The sequence below is a fragment of the Gouania willdenowi genome, chromosome 3, assembly GCF_900634775.1.
Source record: "Gouania willdenowi chromosome 3, fGouWil2.1, whole genome shotgun sequence".
NCBI classification, from domain to species: domain Eukaryota; kingdom Metazoa; phylum Chordata; class Actinopteri; order Blenniiformes; family Gobiesocidae; genus Gouania; species Gouania willdenowi.
Window position 1 is genome coordinate 26,031,886 of NC_041046.1, and position 26,957 is coordinate 26,058,842.

At 37.8% G+C, this 26,957-nt stretch overlaps 1 protein-coding gene across 1 annotated transcript; it reads right to left on the reverse strand.

Moving 5' to 3' along the window:
- Positions 1-22,823, reverse strand: gas2b (growth arrest-specific 2b). Its single transcript, XM_028440394.1, has 9 exons — positions 22,715-22,823; positions 18,109-18,303; positions 16,692-16,801; positions 15,899-16,040; positions 13,800-13,863; positions 12,370-12,593; positions 12,081-12,259; positions 11,892-11,999; positions 1-709 (listed from the first exon to the last, which is right to left on the reverse strand). Exons 2-9 carry the CDS (start codon positions 18,281-18,283, stop codon positions 500-502), a joined length of 1,212 nt encoding a protein of 403 aa, XP_028296195.1. The 5' UTR covers positions 18,284-18,303; positions 22,715-22,823; the 3' UTR covers positions 1-499.
- Between the last annotated feature and the right edge of the window lie 4,134 nt (positions 22,824-26,957).

A 26,957-nucleotide genomic window follows, 5' to 3' on the forward strand; every position in this document is an offset into this window, starting at 1 on the left:
TGTTAGGATTCCTAATCAATGACAATATAGGTATTGATATTTTTGGTGTGTGTGTCTGAGCCTTTTTTCTGTCAGTATAGCCCCAGATTTCAATTGACAGCTAATGGGAAAAGTTGATATGAAACATATTTTAATATACGTTAACTATGGATGTGTAAGCTGTAGAACTGCAACATGGTTCACCAGTTTTGCATGGCCTTAAATTACAATTACAAAGTCAGCTATCTGAACTCAATTACAATTCAATTATGATTACAACATAAAAAAAAAATTAAATACAACTATAGTTATAATTACATCATAATTGTAATTAATAAACAATTACATAATTACAATTATAATTGTATGGTAATGGTAATATTGGTAATGATACATTAAGAGATCAGATGACTGAACACAGTGACCCACTAATCTGAGGTAAGAGGGTTTTTAGATTTATGATATAACTTTATTGAGTTTGTTCTGAGTTGGTGCTCCATGCTGCCTTTATTGGGCCAGTCTACTTCTTGCCCCGAAACTGGGCGCCGACCACCATGTAGCTGTCAGGTGAGCCGTTCAAGCTGTGCAGCTTTGCTCTGTCTCGACACACCCTGACCTCTGACCTGCCTGCAGTCCCTCCTCCTCTGCAGGGGTCATGTTTCTGCAGGTAACTCAAAAAGGTCTCCCATCCTCCACCCACACGCACCATCACGTGACGCTCATTCAGCATCTGCAGAGGAACAAGAGACGTTGACATATAAGTGTGTGTGTGTGTGTGTGTGTGTGTGTGTGTGTGTGTGTGTGTGTGTGTGTGTGTGTGTGTGTGTGTGTGTGTGTGTGTGTGTGTGTGTGTGTGTGTGCATCTGTGCTGGAGGTGATATATTGCCAGGTTGTTTATGAATTCTTAATCAAATGAAAAGCAACACACACACACACACACACTAATAATTTCAAGCTTTTTGTGCACGTGTAAGCTCCATTTATGGAAAGCAAATGATTTCTTGGGTGGCTTTGTCAAAATCTCATTAAACCAAATGAAACAGCGTCTCATGGCACCAGCTGAGCTCACACGAGACACTAATCCACGTATAAGGATGCACACACACACACACACACACACACAGGGAGTGACGCACAAAGGCACAACTACTCATATCTGCGATGCAAGCCACCTAATAAGAGTTGTTTTCACTATATATGATGAGATAACAGTGACGTTAACACATAACGGTGGGTTCTCCGAGCTATTCCTTACGAATAGAAACTAATCGCTGCCATGGTAACTACAGCCACAATATGAAGCCAGGGCCAAAACCCCCCATGAGTTAGAAATTGAGATGCGTTAACTCAAAACCTCAACTCCCAGAAGACGTTAAGATTCCCAGGAGACCCAGAAAAGCCATGGGTTGTTCTGTCAGCGCTGGCCCACCCTCCTCATGCCTTATCGCCAATAAACCCTTGATTATGGAGCCATTAAGAATGTGATAATACAAGCAGATCTACTCCTCTTGGTTGTAGGAAGGGGGGGGTGTCACCACCAGTGTGGGTTGGAGAGAAAAAAAATCCAATACACACACACACACACACACACACACACACACACACTGGGTCTGCATGTCTGAGCTGTCATCCAGCAGATTAAAATGTTAGTGCTGACAGAGGTCAATTCTGACAACCTGGAAAAAAAACCTTTTCCTGTCTGGCATGAAGGGAATGTTAATCTGAGTTGTCCTCATGTTTGAAGTCAGTGGAAAGGGAAATATTGTATTTCTTGGTCTCACTTGATTTAATCCCTCATTCTGTGTCCTAATTTGACCTAATCCCAACTAGGAAAAGTGATGCATTAAAAAAAAAAAAAAAAGGTTTCAAGGGTTTTTTAAAAGTGTAAAAACCAGAAGCAACACATTTTTGAGCCAAATTGTAAATAATCAATGGGAGACCACATTCTGCTGTCAGAATGCACACACACACATGCACACATGCACGCACGCACGCACACACACACACACACACACACACACACACACACACACACACACACACACACACACACACACACACACACACACACACACACACACACACACACACACACACACACACACACACACACACTGGCCTCCGTACAAAGAGTGCTATGTCTGCAGCCCATAAACCGGCGTCTGGATTCCCTTGTGTCCTCCCTGGCAGCTCCATTGATTCCTTCCCCTTTCCTCCTGTTGAAAGATGCATGAGTGTACTCAGAGTGGAGGGGTGGGGTGTGGTGGGTGGGGGGGGTGTCATTCTCCTACCAGTAGAAGGCAGGCTTTAGCCACATGAACTACTACAGATGTTGGTTTGGGTACACAGTAAGGAAGACAAATTGTAGAATCTGTGCATGGTATTTGTGTTTGGGGTTTGTTTTGCACACAACATAGGTACTAGTTTCCTAGTTTTATACTGTTCTCCACATTAGGGACCTCAGTTTAAAACCTGCCTTTTCCCCTCACCTCTCTTGTGGCAAAACACAGCTCTCACGCTCCTGTCCTCCCATGTTATATGTGTTATATGTGATTGTCTTTTCATGTTTTCTTGGAGGAGATGAAACTGAAATGACACTTTGTTGCTCTGTAACATGTGCAATGACAAATAAAGTTGATTCCGATTTTGATTCTGATTCTTGACTTTGATTCTGATTCTTGACTTTGATTCTGATTCTTGACTTTGATTCTGATTCTTGACTTTGATTCTGATTCTTGACTTTGATTCTGATTCTTGACTTTGATTCTGATTCTTGACTTTGATTCCTAACTTTGGTAATCAGGCTTCTGCAAAAAATCTGATGTGAACAAGATGTGCAAACTCATAAATGTCATCTCTAGAGCAACCCAAAATTAAATCATTTTCATTTCTAAAAGTTACGTTTATATAAAAAAAAATTGCTATACAGGCGTTCACAGTCTCCCTCTTTTTTTTTCTCCAAACAAATGTTCATCATTACAAATAAATCAAACACTATCAAATCTTAGTTTAGAAAGAAAGAAATGTACTATGACTACAGCAGTATATAACTGGAGAATCTTTTTCGCAATACACATCATACAAACCGACACCCTGTGATGCAATACAATTACAGCACAAATTAAGATGTATATCTACCTTTTAGTGGTAAATTGTAAAGTAGATATTATTTTTAAAGCTGTGGTTCTCATGGTCATGGCCTGGACCAATCATCACTCTTAACTCTGTCAAACCTTTTTTGATAAAGTATGGGTTTTTTCAAATATTGGGGTTCTTTCCCATACGCACTGATTTTACAGAAAATGTGTATACTGTATTCAATGTCTAGTGCAGCAGTATGTATCACAAATCTAAAAAAAGATCCAAGAAAAGTGCAAAAAAGTGCAAAAAAAAAAAAAAAAACACTATAAAAATACCTTTTTTGGTTTTGAAAAGCTGCACTAGTAACAAATGTATACTCAGTTATTGACAATTACTGTTGAAGATGTGAGTAGATGCTGCAAAGCAAAAAAAGAAAAAAATCCTTGATTTTTTTTTTTTTTCAAATTAAGTTGCAGAAATGACAAAACAAAAAAGCAAAGAAAAAAAGTATAGTTTCTTTCCTTATTCAAATTCAGGGTTTTTGGCACACCTACAGCCAGTTTCCCTAACAGAGGTTACACATTCTTTATATCTCCTTTATACGGATGGTATGAATAATATAGAAATAACGTGGCGTGCTATTGCAATGATTATGAGTGTCTTCATTGTCTTTTGCTTGTAGCATTCAGACTACAGTATGTCCGTGATACAAAGCTGAAGGAGAGCTTAATAGGATGCTGAGAAGAAAGAAAAGCCTTCCTGTTTTTTAACAGCAAAGAATGGTGAAGCACTCCAAGGCCAGCGTGATTGAATAGTCTCCAGAGGGAATAGTGAAGGGGGGGTGGACCAGGGGAGAGAAAGTGAGGAGGGGGGGCGCTCAGGCGCTCATTAACAAGCTGTCTGATTAAACCCCTCGCTAATGACCTTGTCCCTGTAATCAATAGTATCTGCTCTTTAAAAAGGTCTGTACACATTGAATATAGCGCACTCCCAGGAGCAGCACTGGGGTTATCTTGCTCTATGCTAATTGAGGTTTATGGCGTGTTTCCCTGCCTGCACACGTGTAAGCAGCTGTGATCTTCGAGGTAATGGATAGCGCGAGGCTGGATGGGCTGCATTGCTCTATTCAGACAGCCGACATGTGTGGAGGTGGGGTATGAATACAAAAGGGCACGGCAAGTCGTTTCAGCATAAATTTGATATCAATGATATCAGCCATAGCAAAGCTCCACTAGTCCTCAAATTTGAATGACATGGATTCAGTTTTGGTTTGCTAGTGTGCGAGTACACTTTACTAATAAAGAAAAAATGTAGTCGTGGCGGATAGATCGATCCAAAATATTGATAATATTGATATCAACTGTGGTATTGGTATAGGATGATAGCAGTGTTAAAAGATACATACTCTAATTAAATTTTCTCTCCTGCATGCAAATCTAATAATGTGCAGAACAATTTAACACGAAGAAATATGTACATAACAGTACACACAGAACATAACCGTTGTTAGCTTCTGTTTTGTTTTTGTTGTTATTAGCACTTGTGGTCCTCATTCTGAGGGGTATTCCATAAAGCGGGTTCTGCTCAAACTCTGACTATGTTCGGGCTCAAATGAGGAAAACTCTGAGAATCCCATTCCTAAACGCACAGTATGTTCATCTCTGAGTATGTTACCATAGTAACATTGTCCGTGAACTAAACCTGGTCCCTGGCAGGTTTTAGCAAAGAAACCTTGGGTTTCTACCTGGCTCCGCCCACCTGAACATCGTTTCTAAACACTTTAATGACCGTTGGCACTCTTCTCTGAAACACATTAGTAACATCACACACACCACAGACGTGCTCACATCATTACTAATGTGTTGCTTTACGTTTTTTGGGTTTTTTTTTGTGCTAACGTTTAGTTTTCTTTCTAACATTGTGGACGCAGATCATTAAGTGAAAGACACTGAGAGGTTGATCTGCATTAAAACGCCTTCTGACGTCTGTGGTAAAGTTTCCTGGTTACAAACCTATGGAGAATGTAAAGGAGGAGATGACAATTAAAAACAAATCCACTTCTGAGGCTCAATTGTTGTTTTATATACTGTCATACTGTTTGATCTATAGACACCGCTCTTGAAAGCGAAGGGTTGCGGGTTCACGTCCCGCGTCAGTCTGTTTTTTATGGCATATTTTTTGGATGTTAAGATGATTCTGGCGACAATATTATATTCAAAATCAATATAAATGATGTGATATGAAGCGGAAATCACTGTCTTTATATCCAGTGTAACGGGAGGGCTCTCTATGCAGCCGTCCTGTGCTGCTGCTGCCACGTCTCCTCAAACACATTTTATTCATATTGTCCCCCGCTCGTCACGTCACTGAAGAGATAAAGTGATGAAGCGACCATAAAGCGGGTGATTTAAGCCACTATAGTCACTGAAGGTGCGTTCAGTGTGAACACCTTTAGAACAGGCTCATATTCCTCAAACTCCGGCTTATTTCACCCATAAGGGTGAATAAATCACTCTCTTCCGGGTGGTTGTCATGGTAGTTTGTGTAATCGTTGATCAATTGATGATGGCTTTTTATCGAGCGCGTGCACGTAAGTAACCCAAGGTATACATACTCAGGATTGATTGACCCACTTCATACCAGCTGTAATGGAATCCGATACCCAGAGTTTCCCATCACAGGGTATGTTGACCCAGAGTTTATGGATAGACTCAGAGTTTGTTAACCCTCCTTTATGGAACACCCCTCTGTTTTCCTGAGTTTGTTTGTTCTAGTTTCATGTTTTAACTCTTCCTGCTCGTGTCTCCACCTCCAGTGATGTCAGTGTGTTTGGTTTGTGAGTGGTTAGCGGCTTCATGTTAAAAAAAAAAAAAGAAGCTGCCTCATGTTTAGTACCCAGGTGTGGCCCGTTCCCAATCAAGCCTCCTTCACTATTTAGTGTGCTTGGACACAGAATGATTGTGGGTCATTCCTCGTGTGTGCTGCTGCAGTTGTCCCCTTCTCCCTGGTTTCCTCATGCTTACTTTTTGGATTTTGGTTTAGAGCATTACCCCTGCCTGTTGCTTCAATCTGTCTCTGTGTTTGGGTCCTGCACATACCTGTCAAATCTTGGAGTTGAAAATAAGGGACATTTTCTGGTGCCTGCTCAGAACCATCCCACCACCCTAACCAAGCTCCAGTATCCCTGGAGACAAGTGTACAATGAAATCTAAAATACCCTCTTGTCAACCACTTACTAAATAGAAATATGTGATAAGAATCTGGTAGACTGACCTTTATTAACATTCAAATGTTGTGAACATTCCTAGTAGGGCTGGGCGGTATGGACCAAAACTCATATCTCAATGTATTTTCTCAAAATTGTGATATACAATATAAATCTCAATAAAATTGTTTCAAATAAAGTCTGACCAGAAAAACAATCCTGGGTTAAAATTGCTGATGCAAAATGCTACACAGACACATTTATTAACAAACAATATGTGCCATTTTTGGCTTTTTCACCTAAGGGACAGCATGTGTGAGTGAGTTCTGTAGTGTAGCTTGTTATTAGGAAGGTCTGGGTTAGGACACACTTGTTGATCCATCTAACTGAGCTTTAAAATGAGTATTTTAATACAAAATAAGCTATTATATATATATATATATTTATGCTATATTGTAGTTTTCTATATCGCCAAAATAGAAAATTTGATACATCTTGAATCTTGATATATCATCCAGCCCTAATTCCTACATCATAAAACAGCCGAAATGAATAGATAAATAAATATATGAAGCACATTTGTTTATTTAATATACTTACAGTTCATATACAAGTCAACACATTGCATATTTACTGTTAATTCACATTGCTTGTCTTTATGTTAGACATTTACATTTTATTTTCATTACATATTTTCTTATAATTTATCATGCTCACTCATGTGGTTCTCTGACATTCAGTAATGACTAATGAGATAGATTTGTTGCAGACTTTAAATCTATTAACACTTTTTGAAAGGAGTGTATTTGTGGCACTTGTGATTTGGTGGAATTTTTATGCTGACTTACGTGGTTCCTTCCACTGTGGGAGATGCTAAAATCTCAGTTTCTAATTTTACAGAACGTGTAAATGTTTCCCATCCTGCTGCTCTTTAGGATGATAAACTCTGTGTCCCACGTCTTCTTACCATCTCTCTTTACTGAGTTGTTTCCGAGTTTGTTGCTGCTGTTGGCACTAATTTCGCGAGAACTGCCACTCAGGCCATTTCAGGTGGCAGTTCTCCCTAGGCTAGTGACAGCGTACAGTTTAGAAAGGGAGAGGGATGTTTTTATTTATTTATCTTTTCATTATTATTACATTAAAATATGGGATATTTACGGGAAACACTATGATCTCATGTTGAAGAACATGTCCATTTCCATGGACTCTGGTGTTGTGCAGATTGAACCACTGAGGGGTGTTCTTGGTAAAGAAAGAGCAAAGTCTTTGCCAGCCTTCCATGCATTCACTGGGGCTGACAACACAGGGAGGTTCTTCCGCATAGGCAAGGCAACCTGGTTGCAGGTGTACCTCAAAGCAGATAAAGGTATTGTCAATGCTCTGCAGATGCTTCTGGATGAAGCAGATGTGACAGGAGGAATGCTGTCAGCCCTGGAATCCTTTATATGTGCAGCTTACTCACCCAATGGGATCTACATGAAGGCAATCCCTCAACTGTGATGGCATCTCTTTTGCAAACATAGGGCAGAAAGTGACAAGCTCCCTCCAACACTTGGAGCTCTGAAGCAGCACATCTTGAGAGTCCATGTCCAAACAAGAGTTTGGGCACAGGCAGCCATTGCTCTGCAGGATCCACAGCTGGATCCTCTGCAAAATTGATATTTCAAACACGCGGATGGCATGCGCAAACCAGTGACTACAGAGGTCCCCCCAGCCCCAAAGGTCATCCTTGAGTTGGTCCAATACAAATGTAAATCTAACTGCTCTTCTGGGAGGTGCTCCTGCAGAGCTAAGGACTTAGCTTGTACTGACATGTGTCAGTGCAGCAGCCAGTGCCAGAATGATGACTATTACCAAGCTGGGATGCATGAAAGCGATGATGACTCTGATGGTGTATAGAAAATGTATAATTAAAAAGGTTGCTTAATCATATTGTGGTTTAAATGTGTGTGTTGATAGTTCCATAACATCCATGTTTTACATTAGATAATTTTAAACTCAAAGAAAAACCTGTTCAATAAAAGGAACTCTGAGTTATGTGGCAAAGTGCTTGTGATGTGTAGGGTTTTTTTTTTTGTTTTTTTTGCCCCCTATTGTGGATGTATTTCAATGGGATGATAAAATAACATGTTTTTGATTAACATTGAATATTAATTACAATGATATTGCAAGAAAACAACCACACCAGGTCATTTTTGACCCACTTATGCATCAATGGGTTAATGTGGTAAAGTTTTGTAGCTTTGTAACCAGCACCATTGGATTTCCTGACCCTGAACATTCCAGCTTATTCAGAAGCCTAAATATTACAAATTAAAGACGTCTGGGCAAATGCAAACATTGATTTTTTTTTGACTCCTTATACCATAACCTTTCCAAAAAATCATAGTTTAGCAAATCCCCCAAAAATTCTGCAAAATGATAGAGTGAACCTGATTAAAAGGTTTTTTGTTTTTACTTAGAAGGTCCCAAAAAATATTTTGTCTAAGAGGTGAAGCATCAGACAAATACAGCCTGCTTAACATTTCATTACAGAGGAACAACATAAACGTTGTTCTCCTATAATATGAGTGGCACAAACTGGTTCTATTTCATGTCCTAATGTTGTTTTAGTTTCTTTGATGTGTTATTGAAATGTGTGCAGGCTTATCTATGACGGGTCAGATTTGGAGTAACAGGTGTTCTGTAACCTGTAGGCGTGCGTCACTTCAGAATTAGCAGTAAAATGAAGCTTTCTGTCAGCTGGGTGTCATCCTATTTGAGGAGCACATTAAGTCCTTCAGATGTTTAAGGAGGCTGAGAAAACCCATTGTTTGTATCTTTACAAAGCTTTTGATTCTCACTGCTCCACTGTTGTGACTATAAAAAACAAAATCACAGTATATTTTCTCAATGCTTGGCTGGATAAGTACATTCTAGAAACCGACATCCTTCTCTTATATTCAAGCCCTCCCCACATAGATGGAGCTCAACTCCCGAGTGGGCTGCCATTTAAACCACACACCAGGGTCACATCTTCATAGATTCATCCTGAAAGAGACGTGTTTGTTTTTCCTCCAGGTTTGAACTCACTGCAGATGGTCTATGTGCTGAATACAATCATTGTTGTACAAGTCTTATCCTGACCATTGGTTGCCAAGCAACCTTGCCTCCCCTTCCTTCAGCTTTCATGCAATCGAACGTCGGAGAGTTTTGACTCAGGGAGGCTGAATAGCAAAAACATCTCCTACCCAAGAAATTGTAATTTTCTCACTCTGACATACTGCATTCTATGATGACTCAATCAGTAATTACTAGAACTTCAAGCCTTCTCATCTAACTTTGTTTGCCATTTCAGCACCAACATGCACACTTTGTAATTCATTAGGTTTAATTGACCTGTCTTATCTGACTTCCAGAACCAGCAGAAAAGTTTGATATAATCACAATGTTAGACAAACACATACTAAACAACACCAACTTCCACCTCAAGCTTTACACTTTTCATCAACTGATACTTTTGACTCTTGTTTACTGTTATATTATATTAGAGATACAAAAAATACTTCAGAAAATACTGCTGTCATTGCTGTGCCTATAATCATACCTCAAGGAAAATGTAGATGTTATTAAGATAAAGGGATAGTGTCATAGATCAATAACTCGAAGATCAATTGTTCGAAGAAAAAAAATATGAAAAAGGTTGAATTTGGTAAAAGCGTGTCTCCACTATAAAAACTCTTTAATTGACACTGTGGGAAAAAGTTTCCTGCGTTGCATTGTGGGATGTGGAGTCCCATAAACGGACGCATAGAAGTGTTTTGAATTCATTCTTGCTGTGATTTATTGTTTTTTCCCTCAAAAACTCAAAGCCCAAAGTGACTGCCCAACACATTTCTGATGTTTTGTCAGACTGGAAGTTAATGCAAAACAACAGTAGATGTTTATTTTGGGATTTACATGGAAAGATGTGACTCGAGCCAAAATTGAATGTGAACAAAAATGGAACAAAAAGCATTTGACACAAGAAATCACTGTAAGACTGAGGGTAAAACACTTATATTCATCGTCTATGGGACTCCACAACCCACAATACAATGCACGAAACTTTTTACTATTTACTAAGTATTTACAGAGGTGGCAAAAGTACTAGTCTTCAGTACTCAAGTAAAAGTATAGATACTTAAAATAAAATAAAATAAATAAATTGGTAAAAGTATTGAAGTTCATTCTTTACTTGAGTAAAAGTAAAAATGTACATGCTACTAAATGTACTTACTGTAAGTAAAAAGTAAAACAAATGTCCTGTCAATAATAACAAATTCCATATCTTTTATTTTTTAAGAACTTGTAGAATACTGGTACATGGAAATAAATTAAATCTGTTACCCTTTATCAACACCTGGATAATTTAGCACTTATTATAGATAAAATTTGTAAATAAAATGTTTTAAGACAAAAAAAAATGCAAATGCTCATTCAAACCCAGAACTTTGAGTTTAACATTTCAAAAAAACTTGAAAATGTTACTTCAGTATAAAACTAAGGGACCTGCCTCACAGAAAAAAGCTCAAACTACCCAAATTTTGCATCTTTTTACATTGTGACATCATCTTTGAAGGCCTTAAAAGTAACCAGCTAATTTTTTGAATCTAAGGAGTAGAAAGTACAGATATTTGTTTAAAAAAGTAAAAAGTCACCAAAAAAAAAATACAGTAATGAAGTCTTTGTTACTTGTCACCTCTGTTTACAGTGGAGATCAAAACAAAGTTTTGAGCGGCAATTTCAACCTTTAACAAAGAACTTATTTACACTGTGGATTTATCTCATAAAAACAAATCATCGTCTCCAGCAGCTTTGTTCTAAAGTAAGTGACACAGTAAAACTACTATAAACCTATTTAGGTGTCAGACAGGTGAGCTGCATGATATTCTGACACATGTAGCAGAGCCTATCCCAGTTTATTAAAGGCGGGCAGACAATGTGTGATTTTTTTTTTTTTAATTGTTGTACTCAGCTCCAGCTTAAACTGTGCAACTCAAGTGCAGAGTCCAAATGTGCGCAGCGTACGATTCATGTTCTCACACTATACGGACCGACACTCTGACACGATCTGACTGCTTACACTGTACGTCCATACGCAACACGTCGGGGTCTTGTTTCCAGAAATGCAACATAAAAATCAGAAGAAGAAGAAGAACTCTGAAGCGTTGCGATGGAACAGAAATTTGCTGGGCAGACATGGGAGGCATGGTCCATCAATTTTACCGCGGTCCTACAGTGCACGTGCATGCACAGTGTGAGAGTTTGAGGTTAGCCGGTCCGTGGCACTGCTTCAACTGTGCGATACCCTCACTAGGGGCGACCAGGATTTGAACATTTCCTTACGACTATACAACTGCTGATCGGGAGCTGGTCGTGAGGTTTTAATCGCTTCTTGTGACCCCACCTATACTACGCGATGCACGACACATGATTTAGCCGAGACTTGGCCCGATCCCAAAAATAGACGCAAGAGTGAAAAATTGGCTCAAAATGGGCCAAAAAGTGTATGCTCGCCTTTGGAGAAGTTATGATCTATCCATTCATCTAATCCCTGTTATTTATAAACACAACCAACATGCTAACATACTTACAGTGCACTCACCCGTATATACAGAACTTTATCACCGATGCGGTAGCAGCCTTTGGGTTGTTTTTCAACAATAAACCTGGTGGAGCAGCTGCAGGGTGGATTTTCAATAATGTTTCTCACCTGAAACCAATCAGATACAGAGGATACATTGAAGGAAAGATAAAGACTTGTGAGCTGAATTTCTACAAATAAATTACACACAATATCATCCAATATGTTATTGGTGCCTGTGATCCTCCGGTTTGTTGGTTTGCTTGATGAACGGGTGGAGGTGATGGGGGGTGATGGTGTGGGACGATGGCTGTTTATGGTGATCACAGACACTTTGGCTGGGGATACCTGGGTTGGGCCGGGCGAAGGCAAGGACGATGGAGTCGAAGCTAATGTGTCGTTGGAGCAGAAAAGAAAAGAACAAAGGAGTTTGTTTCAACTGGACTGTGGTTTGACAGGCAATGGTGGCTGAGTGGGAAGACAGAGGGAGGAGACAAACATGGAGGTGCTGGGTTTGTGATGATGGCTGATGGAAGATCAGAGGCAGGGGAGACACAGGTCGGTCGGGGAGCAGGTGGTGGAGGAGGCGAGTGTGGGTTTGATGGTGAATATAGTGATGGAGAGGGGGAGAAGGAGAGAAGGGCTGATGGAGAGAAGCACCCTTCCCCCTCTCTCTCCATCTCTCTCTCCAACTTCACCAAACCTGGTGGCTCCACTCCGTATCTGAAGGGGTTAGAGTCAGAAAAATCAGTTGTGACACAAATCTAAATCATCTCGCCGTCTTTATTCATCAACACACAAAAAATGTTGATTTTAGAAATGTCATGCAAACCTTTGCTGAAAATGTACTTAATGTCTATGTCTAGTGCAGCATTAAGTATCTACAAATTAAAAAAGATCCCATCAATAAGTTCAAAACAGTGCTATGTGTATATTTGAATTCTATCAAATCTATAAAGGCATTTCTTCCATCTTCTATTCTTTTCTCTATTTTATTTTTAAATCCACAGCCCAATGGGACAAACAATTCTAGTTTAGTTTAAAAAAAATACCCCAAAAACAGCAGCTGCACAGTATCTTCACATATTGAACGACATTTTTTGCTGCTAAAATTAATACCTTTCAAGATTATTCAAAATTCTGACAGAAATTCCTGACATGAAAAGAGATATAACACTTTCACACAATTGTTACAACTGACTGAGGTGGAAAAAGAGGTGTATCTGGATATTTTGAGGTTATAGCCCTATAAAAACCTGCGGGCTGAAAGCTTGTCATCTAGACCAAAAGAATGTCAGTAGTGGGAATATAGAAAAACAACCTGTCATTTTGTGTGTTTTTGGAGTCATTTTGTGCATTTCTCAGTCAGTTTGGGAATTTCTGCTGGCATTTTGTGTATTTTATGAATCTATACTGTATGTGTTTTTTGTTATTTCTTGTGTGTTATATTTGAATTTTGATTATTATCAATCTGTGCCTTTGTTTTTCAGTATTAATTGTTGTTGTTTGCGACTGTAGGTAGTAGTTTTGTTCTGATGTCCTTTTGTGTGTATTTTTGAAAACTTTAATGTCTTTTTGTTGTTGTTGCTTTGTGTATTTTTGTTGACATTCTGTGCATTTTGCTGTTGTTTTGAGTTATTTTGTGTATTATGTTGGGCTTCATATTACTTCCAAGTTCTTGAATTACAATTTTTGCTAGATTTGTCTTGGGGGTCGCACAGAATTAGACCGATGGCCGCATGTGGCCCCCGGGCCACCAGTTGCCTATGTCTGATCTAGGACATCAATAGGACAATATGTATCTTTTCACCTAAATAAAACTTGGACCCGTTAATGCTATTGACTGTCTTTCTGCAACATTGCTTTTGTTTATTTTTTTCTTTTGATGGTTTCAAAGAAACCCAAACATACTGTACATGAATCCTTTACCTAGCTGCGAGCCGACCCAGCTCCATCAGGCACAGACACACCTCCCGGGGCTGCTTGTGAAGGACTTGGCGAAGCACGGACAAAAAGGGAAAAGTCACAGATGTGAAAGGAGAGATTTTTCCGGTGATAAACCACCTGCTTTTATCAGGAAAAGACATAAGCTGCACGTTAAAAGAGTCTTGCATTGCAGCCTCTATTGTACATCTCTGTGTTTGAAGTGCATTAGGAATTCCTGTGGGTTGGATGTGCAGCTGAGGGCATGAGGGCACGAGTGCTTCATCAACAAGTCGCTTATCTCCATCGTCCATGTGTTCAAAGAAAGCATTTGTTTTTCTGACAGTGGACAGCCGCTGTAACACGATTGTTGCTGTGTACAGAACATTACATCTTTACAAAGACTACACAATTCAAATGCTTTCAAGAAAAAGAAAAAAAAACTACTTTATAAATCAAAATTATAACCATATTCAAAAGTAATATTGCAACATTTAACACCTGCACACATCTGTTTTTGTGTCACTGTGTCCTAAGTGCAACTAAACTTTTAGTTAATTAAAGTAGGTTAGACTGCCTCCAGCTGGGCTTATTGTTGGAATGGATTAACCTCTCTATTGTCATTCTCACGAACCCGGTGTGTTGTATCAACATGCCCAGGTTAGACTGCAGACACACTTGTGTTTGATCATTCAGAACAGCCTCAGAATGCTAAGTTTGATGTCCCTCCCACACACAGTATGGAGCAGTTTAGAGACATTAGACAATGTCTGGAGGACAGAAAAATGTCATTAAAGTTCCTGGAACTTGTGATGTAAAAATGTAGCTTTTAATCAATAATTTAGTTCCACTTTGTTAGGATTGGGAAAAAGAATCAGTGCATCGTCATTCTGACTTGGTGATCAGTAACCAATGCATTTCTAATAATCATTTATTTAAATGGTAATTTACATGAAATACTGCAGAAGGAATGTAAACAGATATTTTAAAAGCACTATGGTTGATCTGCTGATTTACTTCATTATTATATTGTATGACTGTATATGACTGTACAGTTTATATCATTTAGAACAGCCCTTTTCTTTAGTATTATTGTATATGTTACAAGCCAGGATAATGTTACTTTAGCTCTTTGTCATGCAGCTCCAACTGAACCGTTAACAGATGTCCTCTGCTGACTTCATAAAAGGTAAATGAGGTAAATGGGTCTTCTGTGTCTGAATGAAAATGTTGTTTCTAAAAACAGCAATTCATCAGTGGTCATGGTGAGAAACAAAAAAAATGCTGTGAAAATGGGCTTCTCGAGACATTGTGATGCATTTTGAATCACAGTCCCTATAATCTTGATCAAATATAATCAAATAATGAGGTGCCTAATTATTCCCACTCCTACTATGTGTGTTTGAAAGTAATTTTGGGGTGTTGTGGCCTAGTGGTATGAATCAAGCTATTAAGCTGATTTATACTTCTGTAGGTCCCCTGAGCAACCCCAAAAAGTGCTCTTTGGGCCTCTGCAATAAAATGCAAAGACTGTAAATCACTGTGAAGTGAAAATATTTCATTATTAATATTATTATTTGTATGTTTGTTCATGTATTCATACATTTGTTTGTACTTCTGTAGGTTCATTGAGGCATCTTCTATATTTGCATTCACCCTCCTACTAAAGTGAGAAATGTAATTTGTCTACATTTCTACACAGATAACGTTCACCGACCAGTTATATAAAATATTCACTGTGAATACACCAAAAGAAATCTGTAGTTAGGTTGAAAAACAGTATTTATTCATCACAATGTGGTTGCTATAATGATTATCTTTACCTTTTTTAATAATGCATAAACTTTCAGGACAAAAGTGAGTCTGAGTGGCTGATCTGTGGAAAAATCTGAATGGGATCTTTTTTTTTTCTTGGTGAATGTAATCAGGTAATGGAAAAAATGGGCTTTATTCTGATGTAATGCTTTATGGAAAATTGTGGGACTTTGCTTGGAGATATCCGTGTGTTCAATTTAGGAAAAAGTGAATATGAGAGACTTGATGGTGAACTTTGTATTATTAGTTAAAAAAAAAAAAAAAAAAAAGTAATTATTGTAACAACTCACCCAAATCCTCTGACTCAAATAGGTAAGCCTCATCAACACCAATCTTTCGACACCAGTAAAGGAAGTTGGCTGTGTTGTCACGGGCAAAAAAAGATCCCGAAGTTGCATCAGCTCGCCATTGGATCACTCTCCTTATGAAGGGCTGTGAATGTTTCCATTACAAACACACACACACACACACACACACGGGAAATCTAAACAGCCTCTCCTACATTTGTAGACATTAAATAATGAATAATGTTGAATCCTGTTTTAGTGTGTATTTGCATTGTGTAACAATACACAAGCCATACTGTACATGTAAATAAGTACACACTTTTTAAAAGTACAAATACTCATCTTGTTGACCTGAGTTTGTTTTGGATGAGAGAGAATGAGTCAAGTGAGAGCCTGTCTAAAGCTAAACTAACAATGCCGACATTAGAAAGATGCACTGAAGGCAGGTAAAAGTACTTTGTTCATGCATTCCACACGCCTGGTCATGTTTTTCATTTGGGATCTGGCCTTATGTTGTTTGTCTCGATTTTTTTTTTTTTTTTTTTAGGTAAGCCTCAATAAAATCCACAGGCTTTTTTCAAATTCTGTGCTTCTGGCCAACAAGTGAGTACAAGTCTTTAATCATCTATACACAAATCCCCACAGATAGTCAAACTTAACGTCTTTGGGAGACATCTTTGTTTAGTTATTTTAGGTTTTAGGAGCTACGTGGGTGGGGAGAAGTAAATTCATTTAGTTTTCACATTTTTGTTCATTCTAGAATTAATTTATATGTATGTCCGAACTTCATCAGCACCTTTTCATTGTTGGACTGAAGCATCTTGTCTTGGAGCAGCTGGGCAAGCTGACAGAGAACAACGCCATTATCCAACATCTCCATCAAATTGTCTGCTGTGGTTTTCACACCTAAGGAGGAGATACAGTATGTATTAGGAGTGTGACGATATCTCGATACGGCCATATATCACAATATTTTCTCGCACGATCGATTATCGATATGCTCACGCTATCAATTTTTTATTTTTTTTTTATTTAATTTTTTTTTTTCAAAACCTTTTCTACTTTTTCACTAAAATGTGCAGGTACGTCTTCACAGAAATGATGTCACTGTTTGTTGAAGGAACCAATATATTGTTTACTGGAATATTTCACTATAATGGTGTCACTGGTAAGAAAGACCATATGTTTTGTTTACAGAAAGCACTATTAGAGATACTTATTAGTTTACATTGGCATCATATGATACTTATTTACAGAAATGTTGCATTAAAATAGTGTCACTGTTCATAGGACACTTTTTCAATTTATTGTCTTTCAGAGATATGAAATAAAAATTTTATTTTTTCACTTAATCTTTTTTTTCTTGTTATGTCATAGATTATCGTAGATTGATTTCTGACCAATATATTGATAATTGCAGTATCGTCATATCGTGAGATAATCGTTATCGTGAGCTTTGTATCGCGTATCATATCGCGAGGTACCCAGAGGTTCCCACCCCTAGTATATATGCATATGACCGTGACAACATATACTTTGACCCTTTGACGATAAACACCTGATTTCTGTAGCTTAAAGTAGCTGTTCTTCATTTTTTTTACACATTAGCTGGATCATTTCATTATTGCATCTAATTTGAGCCAAAGACAAATCAAGCCATTATCAGGCTGATTTTGTTGAATAGGAATGTTTAAACATTTATTCAGCTGTCACCAACTTTATCTAGACATATTCATCCCATAAAATAAAGTGTAAAACCAACATAAACCCCTACCATTGTGCAGTACATCAAACAGCAACATTTACCTTCTTTTTTAGGAGCAAACTAATATTTAATCTTTTCTATATTTTTCAGCTAAAAGTCTAACTCTCATCCTTTGTTGCTAATTCTCGGCCTCCAATCAAACCCGCAGAATGCTCCACGTGTTTGGCATTGTTGTTTTGTCTGAAAAAACTTTATCATGTTTTTAGTCACTTTTCAGACATCCTTCAACATGTTGTGGCATGCACTTGTTTTTAATGTTTTCTCTTACAATGCAGTAAAGTGGGAAGAAGCACCCACTTCCTTCTGGTTCTCAGCACAAATTCATTTATAGAATGGCTTGTTGGGAGTTTTTAGAAATAGGTCAAAAGGCTCTAGAGATAAACATTGCACGGCGGAAGCCAGAACTGTTTTTTTCTTCCTCATTTGTGTTTTTAAGACACAGGTTTACCCATCATGGTGCTGAGCCATGAGGCCAGGTCTTCTTTCATTGGTAGCAGTGCAGCATTGTGGCGGTAAGGCAGCCACTGGTTGTACTCCTGAGGACTGGCCAGACCTGGTCCAGAGTATCTGTTCATCCCCAACCCAGTCAGCTGCCTCGGGCTCACAACTCCTTCTGCTTCCATGATTCCCCTCCAGATGGTTTCTGAAAGATTTACATAAAAGAAAGTTTCTTCAGAAAAAAAGGACCTCTGTTTTAAGTGCATCTATGAAATGTGCACCATTTCTAAATGTATGGGTTTTTTCTTTTTCTGCAGTCATTCCTGTAAAGTAGGGGTGTCCAACTTATTTTAGTTCAGGGGTTAAATACGGACAGTTTCATCTCAAGTGGGGGGAAAAAAAAGAGGAATTTCAACATTATTGTGCCCTAGTTTGCACTTCCATGTAGAAATGATATATGGAATATGCAATGGACCGACAAGATCCAACCAACATGCGTCAGATATCAGCAGAATCCTGACTTTAATTTCTCTTCATTTTGTGACAATTCCATTGTGGAATAATTTCAGGAAAAATTGAGTTCTTGAATTGGCTGCCAACATGGGATATTATCATAGAAAAATATAAGCCCTGGCAAATATTGTGGAGTTTCATTGACTTTGTAGGAATGGAAGGGTTGAGATATCTCCAGCTAAATTAGTTGGTAATATACACAATGATTTATGAATGGGCCGAAGTGTTTTGTAGTGTTTGGCCATCTCATCATCTAAATCCCATATTATTATATCACATTTGGCTTTATTTTTCAAAGTAAAGCATGGAAACGCTTTATTATAGGATGGAAATCGAACTTTAGTCAGTATGAGAAAAAATCTGGAACTTTTTCTTAAATTAATCCAAACTAAGCACTGAAAAAAGTTATGCCTGCACCGTGTATTTCTTCATGGGGATTCATAGCTTTGCTCTGATTGTTTTAATACTCAAACACTGACTTTTTGTTGAGACTGAGCAGACATTTATAGTTTGATACATTTACTAATAATTACAACTGTGTAGCGTATTTGTAAAAATATAAATCATTAACATAAAGACATTTAAGAGCATCAATTGGAATAGGCTGCAAAGAAAACAACAAAACACACTAAATCCATTAAACCAGCCAACAGTAGCAATGAATCAGTGGGAACTGATTGGAATTAGAGTTTAATAAGTCTCTGGTGCTGCTGCATGGCTCATTTGTTCTGTTCCCAGAGATTCCCTCTATAATAAAGCTCAGCCCCATGCAGAGACATGCTCTTAATGTCACCTATACTCGTCTCTTATCAGCTGGAATTAGAACAACATGTGCAGGTAACTCCCTGAAATACTGTTCCTGTAAGAGTCTGTGGGAGACGCAGATGTTTCAGACTTTGTAGCTCATTAACCTGAGAGGTTTATGTAAAAAATGTGACTTTTTAGTGTGATATTGGCCACTCTGTTTGATAGAAGGTTCAATCATCTTCCTGTTCTGTTTATATGTGCTCCTTGATCATGTTTATTCATCAAATGGCTACTTCAGTAAATGGTCCCAGTCAAACATGACCGATTACGCTTTGAACTGTGGAACCTCATGTTGAACCAGATACATTAGATGTTGGGGTTATCATTAAACCTACATTCAATATTTACCTTAACATTGGTTTCTTGATCATAAAACAACTTAGTTCTTTAAACTATAATTACATTGATGAGCTATTTTAACCAATTCACGTTGATATTTTTGTTTAATGAAGAAATGTGTGTACTTTAGTCTTTCTATGTACTTGGAGCAGCATGCCAGTAGCTGGCATTGCCAGATGTGACAAATAACAAAGTACAAATACTTTGTTAATGTACTTAAGTAGTTTTTTTTTTCTGGTATTTCATTTATTTTTTTATTTAGCATACTATAAGGGGCTCCACCCCTTTTGGTATGCTATCTGTACTTTACTTGAGCATTTTTTTGTCACTTTTTACTTTTACTCTTTACTTTTTTAAACAAATATCTGTACTTTCAACTCCTTTTACAGCTATATTTTAGCTGACTCAGCATCACGTGGACTGCGCATTGCCTGACGTTGTTGTTCTCTCTTTGTACGATAGGCTTTAAGCACGTTAACATCCACGAGTAGGTGAATATAAAATTGGACTGCAAAAGAGGGTGGGGCGTCCAAACAAATGTCGAACACCTTCATAAAGACAATATTACCTGCTTCACTGTATATTGTATATATATTTATCTTTATCTTTATTTTTCTTTATCCTTTATCCTCTATCTTTTATTTATCCCTTATCCTTATATATATACAGTATCAATATTATTATTGCTGCTGGCTTATGTTTTAGTGTTTTTGTTTTTTTTGTTCCACACACCGACTACCAAGTCAAATTTCCTGTGCTTTATTTTTTTTTTTTTTTTTTTTTTAACTGTACTCGACAAAATGAACTGATTCCGAATTCTGAAATCCGACGTTGCACACCCTTGAACTAAGGAGCAGCCATGTTGAAACTCTCAGGTCAGTCTTGATCCTTTTTTTTTTTTTTTATCCACAGAGATATTTGAGGAACAGACAGACAGACAGACAGACATGAACTCGTTACATTTAAGACCTTCTAAGATGACATCACAACGTAAAAGTTGCAAACCAACAACTGTGAAACTGGAGGAGCCATGGACCAGTTTTATACAACTTTTTAAAAACGCTAAACTCAAAGTTGCTCTGGGTTTTATTGAGAATTTGCACTTTTTTTTTCTTGACACACTTTATTTACAAATGTTATTTATTATAAGTGCCAAATTCTCCTGGTGTTCATTTACCAGTGTGCTGTAAAGTGTTTAAAAAAAAAAAAAAAAGATATGGAATTTGCTGGTTTAAAACCCCTATTTAATTATTGAAGGGACATTTGTTTTACGTTTAGTTGCATGTACTGTTTTACTTTTACTCAAGTAGGCGGGCAACTTCAATACTTTTTCCTTTATCAGAGTTATTTTCTTTTATTATAAAGTATGTATACTTTTGCTTGAGTACTGAAAACTAGTACTTTTGCCACCTCTGCTGTTTGTAACTAGATTACAGCTGATGTGATGGAAAAGGTCTACACGGGGCCTCAGGTTGTGTGAGATGTTGTAGGAATGCTGCTCTGGATTTCCAATGTGAAAAGGCTCCTTTGTAAAGACATAATACAAATGTGGGACAGAGACAAGGTGGATACAGAGGGCAAGGTCACCCAGACTTTAGGCTGGTTTACAGGTTGACCGTCAGAGTAGGAGTGCCTCTGTTTCCAGCAAAGCATCCAGGTGCAACATTCACACCTATGTTACAGGATGGCTCTGCTGGGAAGGGAGGGCAAAGGTCACTCAGTGGTCCGGCACTGCAACACTAGCAGCCTTCATACTGCTGTGTGTACATCTGTAAACACACACAATCGCACACAGGCCAGTGTGAGTCTTCTTCATGTTTTGACGAAGACTTTGGTTGTGAAAATAATCATTTTATACATTCAACCAGGAAGATTCTTGATGTGCAAAATGAAAGACGCAAGCTTGGGGCAGGGAGTCCAAATACCTGAACATGTGCTCCATGTATGGATGACAAAATGATTGATGCTTAGGGTCAATGTAGCCCTCAGAGCAGCGCTAACACTGGCGTCTCTGAAGCATAAATCCAAAGCATGAGTCTGGTAAACATGGATTTTCACGACTTGTTAACAAAATTCTTTCTTCTGACACAACAAGGTCATATCTCATGTTAACTTAAAGATATAATGGACTATTGCACATTAACACGGGTAAAGATCTGAATTTGTTGCAAATCAAACATGTAAGTGGCTGCACTAAAGCAGCGCTATAGCGACCGTCTCAGGTGTGACTCAGGGAATAAGATTTGTTTTAAAGAGGTTTTATAGAGCTTGTGAATGTACTACTGAATGAATGTCTACGTCTGAGCTGTATTAGCATCCCGTGGCTTTCATTCCCCGGCTCCTAGACTAAATAAACTTCATATCAACACAGGATGGAAAGGTCTATCGCCTGCTGCTGCTTACGCACCCTGAACAGAGGGGATGTACTGTTCTCCAGCTCACATAAGGCCTCATAAAATACAGCTCTGGCACTGAGATTTATTTTCAAAAAAAATAATTATAAAAACAAAAAAAAAATCACCTGATTGATTGTTTTGAGTCATAGAATAATAAACTACACGTGAGCAGACACACTATGGGAATTCTGAGGTACGTATGTCTGAATGCAGTAGATTTTCTCCATACAGATGAGTTTGTGCAAAAGGAGGAAGACTTTGGTGACAGCAATATCTAAGAAGTGGAAAAACAAGCTGGTAGACGCTGATGATGATATTTTGGGAAAAAAAAAACATTTTAGGTTACTTTGAAGGTGCAGTACTGTATATTGCCCCATGTTAACGAATTTCCAACCAAACAATCTGGTTTTTGTGAAAATATCACTTAAATACAATAATAACTTTCCAATTCACAAAAAACAGTTACTGTTCATTTAATTTTCCACATTTGTATCAACATTGTCAGAAACTCGTCCTGCACCAACACAAGTTAAAACCTCCGACATAATCATGAAACTCTACCTGAAGGATCCTTTCAATGAAACTTTGGTCACAGCGTCTTCTCTCCTGCAGCTTTCCTCTCATACATCTCTCACAGCCAGATGTGCATCGCCTTCTGCTTCGACACATGTGAGCACACAACTGTGTAACAGGGGCCGTCACTTTTTTTTGTTCAAACTCTCCTGTACCCGCCTGCAAGTTTGTGGTGTCGACTTACAGCCAATGAAAGACTGATTGTGAGTAATCTTCTCATTTCTGTTGTTTGTTTGCAATTATAGCTACAAACATAAAGCATATAGCTCTTTGATGTAAATTTTAACATATATATATTCAATATTTTTAAGACAGCTTTTGATGCATTTAGTTTACCAAATTACTGATACTATCTTTTGTAATTAAAGCAGTTTTTTTTTTACTTATAAAGAGTTGTATGTGTTAAATGATAATCATAATTACATCAGTCAAAACCTAGAATTTAAAAATTCCAGAAAGTTCCCGGCAATATATTCTGTATATAGAATTATCTTTGTTTACTAAGGTTAATACTTTTATCCACCCATCATATTTCTTCATCCTCCTTTTTATACATGAAAATTAATACTTTTGTTTCCCAACAACCATTTTGACATCAATTAGTTTTATTGGTCTTTTCCACAGGATTGTACAAATGCAAGGACTACAAAGGAAGTCATTCTTTCAGGGCCTTATGTGAATGATAGTGGGGTGAGCTCGGAGATCCAAGAAGAGCTTAAAGTAGAGCTGCCAGTCATATGAGAAAAGCTGATTGTGGGTTCGAGATATGTGTTTTTAACTTGAGTCTCTGGTACTTGCAATTTCACAAAACACTAAGTAAGTCAAGACTGAAAGTGCACATCTGAGTTAGGGTCGGGTCTAATTCTAGTCCAAAACACTACTCCTTATCGGGAATGTGATGAATGGAAGTGTATGACCCCATAGTAGCGGTTGGTTGGTTTATTGGTTGGTTTATTGGTTGGTTGGTTGGTTTGTCAGTTTTGATGTTTGTTGGTTTGTCACTTTGTCAGTTTGTTGGCTTGTTAGTTTTTTGTTGTAGTTTTTTTTTTTTTTTTGGGAGGGGAGTTGTGGCCCCTTTGTTGGTTGGTTTGTTGGTTGGTTTATTGAGCTTTTACATCATTCAGTCCAGTCCTAAAATGTGTTTGTTTTGAAAGTCTTAGGATTTTATCAACAATAAAATGCTTACTGTGATAGATGCATAACGTGTTAGTGGGTAAAGGGGATCAGGAAGGAAGTAATTCAGGGAGGGACTCTGCATTGATTAATCACCTGTGTGGTGCATTTTAATTGATTACACTTTTTTTGATGTAGTGGCTGGATGTGAGAGCTATGGGCAGGTCAGAGAGGCGGACGTCGACTCCTGCAGTGTAGACGCTAACTAAGGCAAACTGCTGCTATGTGAGCTGAACTGTGTACACTGGGCATTAAATCTCCACCAAAACACAGCACCCTCAATGTGTGCATATGTCCGAACCCTTACGTACCCTTCAAGCTGGGTAAGTTTAATGTCAAGTGGAATTTCGCGTCTTTGAAAAATGAAAAACTTCTGTTTAAAGGCAGGGCTTCATTTTGCAGTCGCATCATTCTGAGCTTTTAAACTAACACAGAATTTTTTTTTAAAAAAAAGCTCATTCTACACTATCTTCTATCTTATATGTATTTTTCTCATTCTCTATTGTTATGGCAAAAATCTCAAATCAATTTTCATGGGGCACAGGGAAAACGGACTGGATCAAAAAATATCACAGTCCAAGAAATCTTTTTGTTTTCTTTGGTTTACTCCTTTACAAATTGCCGACAACTTGGTGTTTCCTCTTGACATTTAAGGTTCCAGGTAAAAAACCATTGACCTTCCCAGTGCTCACCCTTCCTACTGTACGTACCTGCCCCACTAATGCAGAATCACCTGGTTCCTACACGTATACATTTAGAATTCACCCAGTGCAAACTATAAAATAAATATATCCCACAAAAAGAAACAAGTTTATATTTAAATTAACAGTAACTTAATTAACCACTTTAAGGTAAAATATTAAATTATTTAAACCTAGAAAACTGCTCCCACAACTATTATTTCTATATTAGCAGGAGAACCTTGGCTGCCTTTAGGGCCTCTATTAATCTAGTGCAACTAAGTGTGTGTGTGTGTGTGTGTATGTGTGTAAAATTTTTTCAGATATAGTCAATAGGAATTGTTTACAACTACATCTGTAACCATATTTAAAATAAAAATAAAAACTAAAAAAACGTATACTTCTACAGCTCACGGAAAAAAAAAAATCAAAAAAACAAGCTAACACCAGTTGTATGTTTGTTAGGAGGTCCAGGCGTTGAGAAAATGATTAAATTAAAATCATGTCCCATAGCTACACGATGTGGATCAGTACACACATGACAGATGGCATCTTGGGTTGCCAAGACAACTGAACCCCTAATCCGCCTGCTTCTTATCCCCACTACAATTGTTGTGGGGGTGGTGGTGTGACGAAAGAGGGGGGGGCTCACTAATTCAACACTGCACCATGTGCTGTGTACCACTCAAATTGGTCCCCTGGGTCAAGAGGACCTCGGGCCCATCAGATGGGACACACTTATTAGAGACTCACAAGTGTTTTATCATTCTGTCAGAATAAAATGAATCTCATTTTGTGGAATGAGGCACCAACAATATATATATATATATATTTACAGTATACATACTGTATACTGCTCTTTATTTTTACACATTGGGGTCTGGTAATACTAACATTGAGCTATTTTTGTAATAGTGGCAGTAATAATTCAGAATAATAATAGTGATGTTCAATGGGAAAAAAAAACAAAAAAAACATGAAGTGTCCAGTTTATTCAATGTTACGGTTCCTGGGTTTCCCCGTGGCGTACTCATAGAGGGTCAACCTAGAAAACTTTGATATAATTGCAAGGTATATAAGAATAAACTGCTTACTGAAAGTGAACTGTAATATATCTTTATCCCCTTTATGTTGGCCTGTTATCCCTCCTTTACAGTGTACAATGATTTACAAATGTGCAAAAGCTAATGGAGATTTAAAAATCCTATCTGTGAAATACTTCACAACCATTGTTCGACAAAAAACAAATAATTTCATCATTGACACAATGTAAAATTCAACTCAATATAAACAATTCGCAGCCATGTTTGACTCATGACCAATCAACTTCAAAGAGTTGATTAATCATCATTTAGGATAAAGTGTCTCTGTGTTCTTTAATATTCTCCTCTCATAAACAGCCTAAAACTATTGTTTGAGATTATTGTCCTGAAATCTAATCACCCAAACATATGAAACATGTCTCCCTATTTCAGCCAGTGGCAATGTGTCTGTGAGACCTTCATACAAAGGATTAATAAATAATGTGTCAGCCAGCCGTGCACATGACAGATGAACGCTGGTTACTGTAGCTGCAGGGCAGACCTTTACTTTGATTAAACTAGCCGTCAAACTAAGCATCTACTGATGGAACATAGACATTAGGTTACTTTACCTTTGTGTTAACAGATGGAAAGAGAGAAAACAGCTGTATTGTATGTATATATATATATATATATATATATATATATATATATATATATATTGTTTACCTTTAAGTCTGTTTTTGTAATGATGTATTAAACTGTGTTAATTCAAACAAAAAGGTCATTTTATGAATTTCACACGCATGGCCACTAGAGGGCAGCATAACAATCTAATTGTTGTGCTTAAATGACAAACCTGTTAGAAAAAAGAAGGTGAAGCCATGTTTTATGCCGAAGTTGTGTAATATCCATGCATCAAAAGGAAATAATGAATAAATACAACAGGAATGACAACCCTCTATCATTCTCAGAGACTTTCTTTATGCTTTGTAATGCATCGCCATGGTTACCTAAAAAGGTCTTTAATGCACTTCAAAACCTCCAGTCAGACGTGCAGAGGGTTTGTCTCCAATGGCAGCTGTCCTACTCACTCTCATCCTTCTTTGTCACTGTGATTCCTATCACTGGGATTTTAACAAGATTACCAGAGGCGAGGGGAAGCAATTGAGTACCAGAGTAATGTGATTATCAGGTGATGGAGTGCCTGGAATGGCTGTATTATCACTGGCAAGTCGCTTAGCCCCAGTCAACACATTAGGAATCAAAGCCTCAGTTATTTATCATAAGCAAATGTCTGTTGGTGGTCAAATGTGTCGCTCATGCAGAAAAAAAAAAAGAATAGCAAAAAAAAAA